The sequence below is a fragment of the Mastigoproctus giganteus genome, chromosome 6 (assembly GCF_048544385.1).
Source record: "Mastigoproctus giganteus isolate SK-2022 chromosome 6, ASM4854438v1, whole genome shotgun sequence".
NCBI lineage: Eukaryota > Metazoa > Arthropoda > Arachnida > Uropygi > Thelyphonidae > Mastigoproctus > Mastigoproctus giganteus.
The window spans coordinates 90,269,038-90,281,188 of NC_143580.1; the positions used below are offsets into that span (position 1 = coordinate 90,269,038).

General features: G+C 35.4%; 1 protein-coding gene across 1 annotated transcript in view; it reads left to right on the forward strand.

Moving 5' to 3' along the window:
* LOC150084459 (cell adhesion molecule Dscam1-like) overlaps positions 1-12,151 on the forward strand; it is a 643,445-nt gene that overhangs the window by 371,851 nt on the left and 259,443 nt on the right. Inside the window, exon 3 of the mRNA XM_090376243.1 lies at positions 982-1,143. Within this exon, the coding sequence (XP_090232369.1) occupies positions 982-1,143 (162 nt within the window). The remainder of the gene's footprint in view (positions 1-981; positions 1,144-12,151) is intronic.

The following is a 12,151-nucleotide window of genomic DNA, read 5'->3' on the forward strand; positions in this document are numbered from 1 at the left end:
CAAGTCGATGTTATGCTTTCCTGAGGATGAATCGCGATCTACAGTGCGATTGAAAATTTTAGTTCCTCCAGTCCTGACATGAACTGAATGTGTGGCCTGTTCACACAATGTAGAAAGATGCCAGTTTCAGATATTTTCCTGTATCTGCTATCAGTAATAAGAGATATTATAGTGGATACGTATGCCAAATATCATCTTTAAAACCCAAGTAATCGCAGAGTAATCATGAAAAGTGAGATAAACAGCGTTTGAGCAAAGAATTGGTTAAGATTTCTATAGGAAAATTATCAGATATTGGAGGTAGCGGTCATAGAGAATGGTGATGGTGTTTAAGATTGGAATTGAGACCACGTATTTGCAGAGTGAACTTCAACAGAGTTACTCTTTCTCTCTACTAGACAACGTGTCCCATCTAATGGTGTCATTCCACAAGAAGTAGAGCGTATTCTGTATATATATTTGAGGACTTCAGTGGCCGCTATTATAAATTAAGAGATGGCAAAGTATCAACGTATAATTTCTAAAAAGGATACTTTCATATTCTTCACCTGGTATAATGATCAAGACATTGTGAACAAGCCATTGCCGTCTATCTTCTTATCTAACTTTTCTTCTTGTTTTTAATCCGATATGACCACCACGTTAGAGGAGTTTAAGCTAAATAGGGAATACAATTGTTAGTCGTATTTAGCAGTCACTTGAGCTTGAACCATAATCCATTCAATCAAAGAGCATATGCTACTATATTCTTGCTATTGACCATTCTGCTACGTTAAGCCTCTAACATTTTATTCAACAAGTCTTTGACTACAAGATCATTCATATTTTCTCCAATTATGAATAAAAAATAAACTAAAAGCTTTTTATTTTATCTGGTCTGTCAAAGTCAAAATGTAAATTACACGAATAATATATCAAAAGCTTTCAAACGTTAATAAAAATTTGCCTTCAATAATGACTTTTTTTTTTTGTATTTTCCAGTGGTCCAACAACATTACGTGATAGATGTGTACGACGAATTTGTCATAAAAGGGAACACTGCCGTACTTAGATGCAACATTCCTAACCTCGTTAAGGACTACGTTATAGTTACTTCATGGATACAGGACTCGAACTTCGTTATGAGGCCGTCAAACATTGGAGGTAAGTTGAGTTTCATAAACGGATAGAAAAATATAAAATCGGTAGGTAAAATATAACCATAAAAGTTAGTGCACAAAGTTACTTAGTACTATATAAGGAATTTCCATAATCTGAGCTATAATAAACTTGTTGGCCAGATTTTATTAATACGTGTATCTAGTACATGCAGGAAAATTAATACTGCTTCTAACACAAAGCTGCATAAGCCAGTAGCATTCTCGTGTATGTGGAATATGGGATCGAATTGCTGATACGGAAAGGAAAATTTCTTTTGTTGAAGTTTACAATTGACTTAATTGAAACATTTCTTTCGTTACATCAGGTTAAATCGTATTTAAATTGGTCGATCCCTAACTAAAGCTGATATCCCCATATCAGCTTTAGTTCGGGAGTGTAGATCACTTGCTATTTCTGCAATGGAAGCTGGTTGGGTACAGCACATTATAATCAGCTTCAGTATTTTATATGCCACGATCTTACTGATATGAGTTTGACATCATTTGAGCAAGCAAGTTATACTAGTCAGCTACAGTTAAGTTGCACGGAACCCTAATATACATAATGTTCAAATTTGGTAATCTTATTAAATAGAAAATATCGATTTCGTTTCAAGATCGCATTAGGAACGGGCCCAAGTGGACCTGAAGTAAGTTAGTATTTATATTTTGAAAGGGGAGTTACTCGAGTTTGTTTTATGACACCGACGGGAATGACACGCAAACAATTTACAACTCGTTAATTAATAACATTGCCCATTCATTTCTCCAACCAGTGCACAGTAACAAACGTAATAACCAGCGTCTCGGCTTCAATATGCGATATGAATAGCATGTGTGATATGTATGAAAATAAATACTGTAATAATATTTGTCAGATTTCTATTGATCCGATTTGAATTAAATTTGGAATGACTACAAATCTTTCTACACGGTTCAAATGTAAAATTTAATGATTATTTATCCGCGAGTTGAGTTATTACTTGTAGACAAACAAGGAAATAATAATTTCAGGATTTCTATTGGTCCGATTTTAATGAAATTTAGAATGGTTCAAAAAAATCCTCCTCTAGAGTCAAGTTATTGCATACGGACAAACGGAGAGACTTGGTAAAGACAATAGGCTCTTTATGCATTATATGCTAACGCGCCTAATTAATTATAACACCAACCGATCATTTTGCGGTCTTGCAAAGTACGCACTAATTAATAATGTATGTATTCATTATACTGCGGTTAAGACTAAAGCCCAAGTGTTAACTGGAATATAATTAATACACGCATTATTAATTAATGAACGTGCAGTGTAGATGCACAATATTTTGTTCGTAGTCAACTCGAAAGTGGTTGAAATGGCATCGATTTAATTGTATCTCATTATGACTACATTCACAACGAACGTCTGAACGTTCGTTGCGAAGGTTCTTCACAAAGAACTTCTGAGCATTCATTAGTGAATTTGTAATTCGTAGTCTTATGCTTTATGCACATATTTACTTAAGTATATACTTATGCACAGCATTAGGCATCATTTTGCCTGCAATATTGCGGAAATATACATCCAACTTGATTGCCATGATTGCAACGCCAAGGTTCCCACCCAACAAGCCTTGAAACGGTGCTGTCTGGGTGGTTGTATCCGCCGAGAATAAGTAAGAATTGTCTTCTCTATTAGTAAAGCGTTACTTATTCGAGATAGTTCAATATCATGGCAACTCGTTGCGAATGTAGTCAAAATTCTAATTCGTAGTCCTATGGTTTGTACACATATTTACTTAAATATATATTATAAATCAATTTTTTTTGACCGAAGCACTTTTTAATAAAAAAGTATGTTGTCTGGAATCGTTGTGTGCTACTACATGCCATTTCTGCAGATATTTCCATGGATACCATTATTTCTTCATTGACATTTTGATATTTATAATTATAAGTCTGGAAAGAGTGTATTAATTAATAATGTGAAAAACTTGTACAAAACAGTCATTACCTACTTATGTCTTTCCATGACATGATAATAGCACTTAATTTTTTATTTTTACAGAATTTTAATGTACCGTAAAAACTGGTCTTTTGTACCATAGTATATAAATGAGAAAGAAAAATTTATCACTCTTAACCCTGTTGGTATTTTTTGGGGTTATTTTAATGGGATGACAAGAGGCAACTTTCTTAATTTTCTATTCAAAGTACATATACTTTATGTACTTTGTTTTATTCAAGTTAATATAGACCTTCGCATTTAGAAGAAAATTTTATCACTTCGATATAAGAAAATATTTTACAATAAAATTATATTAGGTCAATATAAGATATATATTTAAATGATACATCTCTTCTATCTAATCGTACAATAATTCATATAATATAGATATTAACAGCACTTGTAAACTATAGGTTTTTGTTAATTAGTGTGGGTTACTGATATTCTTAAACCCCGTCTTAACGACTCTAAGAAATCTGATGCTCTCGTTGCTGCATAGTCTTGCAGCTGTTTCTGCTTTATCGGTAAGGAACGTGAAGCAAGTTAACGAACAGAATTTTTTTAACGCCTTTTGCATCTCTGGGGGACTGATGGCTTAATGAAACATGCCCTAATTATCATTGATTTTTGGCTCTAAAACTTGTGACATTCTAAATATGGAACATCACTAAAGAGGATCAGTCTCAAAATATTTTGTTGGTAAAGTTCGCTAAATATCTTTGACATAAAAAAAACATTTTTGCTAATTTTCAGTTAATACGCTTGTTGCTTCATTATGCAGTAGATATTCTCACGGCACTTTCATCTTTATAATCATTTCTTAGAGAGTTGTTTTCTTGTCTCAACCCCTTTATTTATATTATCACGATTCCATACCTATATCCGAAATAAAGCAGGACATCTTGTCAAATACTTCGGTGACAACCTTTGTTGGCCTGGAAGTTAAAATGCTTTGAACGAAAATAGAATTACTTATATGACTCTAAATATAGAACACTGCTTTCAACGTGATTCTTATAGAGAAATTTCTTCTCCGGATCACGACGATTTACAAAGTACAATTTAGAAATTAAATAGATGTGTCATTGATTAATCTAACTACCCTCTTTTGAATGGAGGCTAGAAACCTGAGAGAGGCTTTAAGGGGTTCCGCCCCGTATGTGGGAACAATAATCCATGGCAGGGCTGATTTCAGATTCGTACACAGTCAGTAACTGTTTAAAAGAAATGTAATGCCTAGAGCTAAATTAAAAACCCAGTTTTTAGATGCAGACGAAACTGTATTTGTGATGTGCTGATGACGAGAGAAATTAAAAGTCAGGGTAATCCCTAACGGAGGTATGTAATTTTTGTCTAGAAATCTGAGTGTCATCGATGATAAGCAGAGGTATCATTTTTACGAGATATAAGACACGTTCAGTTTTACAATACAAGGATTGAAATTAACTAAATTATCTTCTCTCTTTTTTGATTTTTGTCGTTTGAAAAGCAAACATTCAAATGTTTTTTTTTTATTATTTTTTTTATTATTATTATCTCCATGAGTAACAGGCGTTATGACTTACATTGAAACGACGATTGTCCTTTCGATATTGGTCAGATATAATTCTTGTATCTGACAGGCACTAACATTTGTTTTCAAATATTTGGGATAAGTAGATACCACCTGTAGAAAATATGAATTTATTGGTAGTCATTGTAACCAAATGAGCCCCACCTTATTACTGAAGTAAATATAACTTTACATATATCTAATATTCAAACTTAAATCTGAAACTCAGTTGGAGATTTAAGTTAAGATATTAGATATCTTAGAGGTAAGCTCAGCTACAATGATTTAAGTTAAAACTGAGTTCGTTTCAGTAAGAAAGATCTCAATTTTTTTTTACTGAATGGCAGATTTTCTTATTTATTTTAACAGTGTCAATGGACTGAGGGAATATTTGCTTATGAGCATCAAACTAACAATCGTTCATTGACTTGTCGAAGGAAACCAGCTTTTCTCCATTTAGCTGTAACCTCCCACCATTCTTCTCCTTCAATCTCATCCCAGCTAAAGCCTATTCTCTCCCCATTGCTCGTAACCTCGTCTCGCCATTTCTTCTTAACCGTCCTCTTGGTCTTTTATCCTCCATTTCTTGATTTCTAGCATCCTCTTTGGCAATCCCATGCTCCATTTTCCGTACACGCCGAAACCATCTCTGTGCCTCATTCTTTTTATCGATCAGACTAGTCAAGGTTATGCATCACAGACAATATCGGCTGACGCCAATATTTTTGTATAGACGCTAATCTAAAATACAAGTCTGAATGTTCTACTGGTACATTTTAATTTTATTACAGATTAAATTAATTTTAATCTTGCAAAATAGTAGAGACACTCGTTACTATATAGACACAGACTAATTTTATGTATTAACTATTTGGGGTCATCGACCTGTCCGTAAGGTTGGTAACTAGGGAACTTGTATTATAAAAGATCAGCGTAAGTTATAACGCTTCTGAAGTGTCATTAATAGAAACTAGGTATCTTAAACTATTCCGGGGTATTGTCGCCCTTTGAGGGACACGTCCAAAAGTTTCTCCAATAGCTGATAAAAAGCGCCATAAATAGTTATGGTTCCTTAAGCAAAAAAGTGATATTGTTTAATGTTCATTAGACACTCAGGACTTAATTCTTGGAATACTAAACCTTGGTACTTGATTGAACTTTAAATAGTAACTTCATATTTTCCTGTAGCCGAAGTAAGCCAAATAAAAATCATTTGTGGGAAATTATTTTCTAGCATTTCCCTACTTTTATTTCATTTTAAGAAACATGAAGATGTCGTGAGCATTCATCGAGTCTACGGATGAAAGATACTTAAGAGTCCTGGAGTGAAACAAATTGTTCCACTTCAGATGCCACTTCAGCTGTCAGCCAGCTTTTACCCTTAATGGTTTCTTTATTCCAAATGGCAGAAACGAATCGTTTTCACTAAGAATGCGGCATTAATCTTCTGCAAAGAATAGCTCTCAGCGCTGATGATAATATTTGAAACATTTTTCTTCTTTAAATGAAGAAAAAGTACTCCATCTGCGCTCTGAGAGTAAATAGTTAGTCCGAGGATTTCACTGGATTTCATCTTAATTTAAACACACAAAATTGTCTTTTCGAGATGGCGAATTTGTCTTTATTTATGCTTACGGCAAGCTTAATCTGTCATAAGACTCACTTTTATACGTCAACGGAGCTTTGATTTTAAAGCGCCGCACTGTCAAAATATCTACAGTGATGTCTGTCGGGTATCTCTTTATTAACTCAGCAGTGAAATTAGGATTTTTGTCATATCCGATAGATTACCTGCTATACGTTATTGCATTTAGTTCACTACATTCGCTTGATTAATAACACGTCTTATAGAAATGAGGAACCAAACGATAACCAAATCAAAGCGTCTGCTAAACTGCTCTTGTTTTTCTCTCTTTCGGAAGAGAAATTCGGCTATTAATTGTTTTATCTCTAAATGTTACTGCAGCACAGAATACGCTTTTGATAGATTTATCCCAGCATATTATGATAAGCGGATTATGTTTTATTTCGAGTCAGCCGTCATTATTGGAATGGATTCCAATTATCGACAACTATAATAGTAATTACGCTGCCAGTAACACCCGCAATATGCCTACTTTAAACGCAATCGTACACGATAAAGAAATAGAAGGGAAATATTGCAATTTCTATACCAAACGTTTTATTCAAAAATTTACTAATAAAACACACAGGCGGTATTTTAAATAAGATAATTCCAGTCATGTTATATGATTATCAATGCCAATAAATTAGGCGCCTCCGTAGCCAGGTGGGAAGGCGCAGCAGTGCGTAGCACACGCTTCTTGATTAGACCGGGGTTCGAGCCCGTCACCACCAAATACGGAGGATGTGGAAAGGTCAGGGAATGACCACCGCATATCCCGGAGCAATATGGCCTTAGTTGCTAATGCTCCTAAAAACCAAATAACAACATAGCCAATAAATTAGTTCAAATCATTACTTAAGTGTGTTATTCTTCATCAAGAGGAACTTTACTGAGTTGGAGCTCAGTCTTTAGCGTAGAATACTGTGCGCTCCATGACAGTTGTACCGGGGGATTCAGTTGGATAGAAAACCGGAAATACAGTATATTCCATTACATGTAAATACAGGTTGAATAGCATCACAGTTCATTATGTATTTCTGCCAGGTGCAGAAATATGATATAGTTAACAATTTCAGTTTTAGTGTAATAAAAGCATATAGTTTTAGGGTAATAATGCTGGAACAAATCCGCATTTCTGCTCAAGCATGATAAGAAGGAATATATATGGAAGTATTGATTAACTCTCTGTTTTGTGGGACTGTCCAAGACTTACGGAAAAATGTTTTGTAGCGTGGCCTGGCCTAGTTAATAGAAGAAATGTCTTTTGTGAAGATGGAATTCCTTTGAACAGGGGAAGTGCAAGAGTTTTTGATAGTGTCATTGAGGAAGCCTTTAGTGTTCAAGGAAACTATTAATTCGGGAAGGGGGAGTATGACATGAAGCAGTTTAGTAATATGACCAAAATCACACATGTACATTCGCTGTGATTACTTCTGTCTGACCTGTAATTAGATTATGTAGAAAATGAAGCATATTGAAATAAGCTCATACCACCTGGAACATTAGTTTAAGCAACGTTATAAGGGACTCGTTTTTATGTATTAGTGCCTGGAATATTGTAAATAAATAAAACGAATTTGAGCCTTTGATAAAGACGTGTGTGTTGTGTCTTATATAAGGCGGCCCCTAAACGTTAGTTCATCTCCGCCATGGTTCTCTGTGATGATATACGAAACTCTGCACAATGGCCAGAAATTAGTGTAGCGCTATGTTTGTGAAGTGTGTGGTGTTTAGTTGTTTCTGGCTGTTTTGCTACCAGGAAGGCTGCTTTCCAGTACTCGTCTACGCCACGGGGAGGCGGGCAAAACTATACACGTACTAAACTAAATGTAATATTTCCAGCACCCATAGTAAGAAGCGCGTCTAATGATAACGACATAAATGGCATCAAAGAAACTCATATGAGCAAGGAACGAGTAGCGGACAGTATGCATTAGTACAACCAATGAAGATTTTTTCTTATCCGCTCCACACTAAATTTGCCCAATTAAGGATTTTGTGAAAGATTGTTAAGCTGAATTCGAGACGATGTCATTATTTAAATGGAAATCCAAAGATCAGTAAAAAAAAAAGAGGAATTCTTTGTCGTCCCCAGTGGGCTTTTGCAGGTGAAGGCTCTGAAAAATTCCACAGTGTTAAAACTAAAAGCATGGCCGGCTTTAAAATGGTTTTGTAGAAGCGCTTTAGGTACCAACTGGTCTTCTGCATACATAGATGGGGTTCAGAAACTGCTCAATGAGTGTAAAGAAATGAGATATCGCATGTCGTTGAAACTTCATTTCTTGCATTCGTATTTAGATTTCTTTCCCTAGAGCCATTATACTTTGAATGACGAGCAGGGAAACGAATCTATCAAAACGTTATCACTGGAAAACCATTACCAAGGTTTCTGGAACAAATATATATTAATAGACTACTGTTGGATATTTCAACGCGACATTCAAGATAAAGGCTCCGAAAGAAATCCCTCCCAACAACTATACATGTCCTTTTTTAAACAGTGATTTTATTATATTTTACCTTTAATTTTAAACAATCCCATATGTTTTGTAATGAAATTGTCTTAATTAACTTGTGTTGATATTATCAGCAGCGATATTACGAAAACTACGTTTCCTAGGAAAAAAACCTAGAATATATTTCAAATCAGTGCGAAAACCTAGTTTAGAAATTTGTGTGTTCATGTTACTGATGAGGAAAAAGTTCCATTTTATTGGTCAATGTAACTGACACAACAGATATCATCCAGACTATCACCAAAGTTTCCGGCAGAGACAGTTCTTGTAATCGTCTACTTTTAAGAAAAAACCCGACAAGAATTCAGCAGATGCAGGTTGTCCCGGAAATCTGCACTAAAATTTATAACTTAATTTAAAACTGACTGCCAACCGTACCTAAAATCAAAGTCTAGTTGAAAAGAAATACTCGTCCTGATTATAAACAGCTCATCCGATAAAGCCCAAAGGACGTCATCAAAATAAAGAAGTGAACAATGAGTAAGAACTTGAAACAACAGATCAACCACCACACCAATCGAAAATCAAGTTCTTGACACTCCAAAGCCACCTTAAATAAACCTTTCGCAGATAATAACTTTTGGCCCTTGGCCTCAGAGCACGAAGAGATTTTTGTCTTTACAGCAATAAAATGATTGTTTACTTTGACTTGCTGGTTTAGCAAACCTTTCTCTTCATAAACAACTTAGTCTTGCTGTAATATTTCCGCCCATGCTGATATCTGGGTCATTCATTCTCTGGTGGCTAGCAGAGAGTTAACCACCTTAAATTCTCAAAAACTGAATCCTTTCTTATTTTTTCTAAAAACTGAATTTACTGCTAGTCATTTTTAACAACGCTCATATTTCTACACAGGAACACATCACCTCTTTTCTTGGATTTACTTAAACGTTTCTAACTTCTGACTGCATTTAGCATAAATATATTACGAATATTTTTTCTTTTGAATCAAAAGTAGGCTTTTTTTGCTCCAAAGATTGGCTCCCCTCTGAGCGGCTAAAGACCGGACAAATTTCAACCCCTTTCCCTCCACTTATGTAGGAATACTGCTCTAATATCTGATAATGCAGTGCAGAAGTTCGATGAAAATTTCTTGACATTCTTAACAATTCCATCTGTTAACAACTCAATATGTTTTCTGTCCCACAGATGTTCAACTTATTCTTGTTAATGCTGCAGATATGTTCGTGGAAAGTTTCTGAAATAACATCTTAAATTGCTCCTCTTTCTTCCATATTCAGTCTAAACCTGTACCATTCACGATTTTACTCTGAACACGCCCCACCTCCTATTTTCCTTCATTTATTCCATTTACTTATGTTCACTGGAACAACTTTCTTCTTTCCTAAAAATTAAAATATGCAAGCTATCGTTGTCAGCACATTGGTAGAATCGCCGTTCACCCCACACCGGATGGAAAAGAACTAAGTTCGAGTCCTGTCGATGACGATGAATTTTTATGAATCTCTTTCACAATGTGGCTGAGATAATCTGTCTCGGGGAGGGTAGTATTGTCTTTTTCTCCCGAAACCTCGGGTGTTTCGTCAAACAAACATCAATATGGCCTTAGTTGCTGATGCTCCTAAAACCCAATAACAACGAACTGCAAAATTGAAGGCAATGGTCAGGCCACTCTTTGAGTACTGCGTACAGGTCTGGACACCTCATTTTAGGAAGGATGTAGAATTCCTTGAGCTTGTACAGAGAAGGGCAACAAGATTGGTGAGGGGAACGAAGAGGTCCTCTTACCAAGAAGAGCTAAGTTCTGCAAATTGCAGCGGCTGGAGAATACGCGCCTGCAAGGGGATTGAGGTGTATAAGGCCTTGAATGGGTTGAGCACGCTGAATTCTGATGGGATTCTTCCGCTTGCTCAGATTACGAACCTGAGGATGCATAAATTTAATTTGAGGAAAGACCATTGTAGAATAGATGTGCGGAAATTTGCATTTAGCCAGCGGGTGGTTAATTTCTGAAACAAACTTCAATCCGTCGTTGTAGAAGTTGATAGTCTAAATAAATTCAAAGTGGAACCGAATAAACGTTTAGAGGATATGGATGTGTGAAATTTTATTTATTTTATTTTTTATTGGCTGATGCTACTTACGTTCATGCACTTGTTTTCTTGCATCCAATGCCTCCATTACTACTACTATACAGTATGGTTCAGATAAGCTTCCATAAAATGTTTATAAGGCTCTGTTGTTATAGTAATTCTTTACCTAGGCATGACTCCTTTCAAATATTTTAAATACTGAGTTCAGAAAGTTTTAAAAAAATTGTGTTCATATACATAAATTTCTCTTTGAAGACTGAAGGATATGATACAGCAGTGCAAAAACCAACAATCAAGTGTTTATACTACAACTTTTGAGTGATGACATTCCAATTGTTTGTGCAAAAATACTGATCTCATAATTAATAATAACACAGGGCTTGAGGGACATTCGGCACCGACATCTGTACCATGCGAAATACTTAATATAGCTGCTTGTTTGTCACCGCGTTCATTTAGAATCCCCTTCTCCGATTAATCTAAACTACTTTATCAGCTCCAGCATTCTTGGCATCTTCTCTTATTACGACTAACTGGGCCATTTTTTTTCCCCAAAAAAGCAATTACGATAATTACATAGAAATAATATATTAAATATCGCATATTATTAAACGAGCCGCTTAAATTAATACAAAACGTTCAAATATTAGCATACTTTTCACATTAAAAGTAAAGCATACAGGGATGGGGAATCTTAATTCACCAATTAGAATTGCAAATGAAATATTTTACTTTAGATGCTGGTGTCGAATTACTAAAGCTAAGAAGCCACTGTAAACTTTAATAACTTTTTCCGTAGATCGTAAGACAAGGATTACTATTTCTGCTCTCGGATGAAAGTCTTTTGCAACGCCATAAAAAATGAAACGAAACGCTGAAACAAGTTTCACGAAGACCTCTAAAACCGAATAGTTTTGGTTCTTATGAAGATGTACTGCATTATGTCAACATTTTTAAAGCTCATCTTTGAGGATATATTTGCCCAGCTTGCGTTCTGCTGTTAGGAAAACTCAGGTCACAAAGCGTTGGTATATCTTCTCAACAAAGAGGTGTTGGTATTTCTCAACCTGTTCCATGACTGGGCTGCCTGTTTTGGAATTAAGTTAGAAGATTCGAGGCGGGGGATTCTGAGAGGAAAAGGTATAGGGTCTCTTGTAGTCGGCTAACCTGTCTCTGTACAAAGAGACCTAAAAATGTATTTGCATTAGGATTAGTAACATAATGGCTAAATGATGCTATGAAGCGGAATTCCTCTGCATTCACCAAAAAAGGGTGAAAC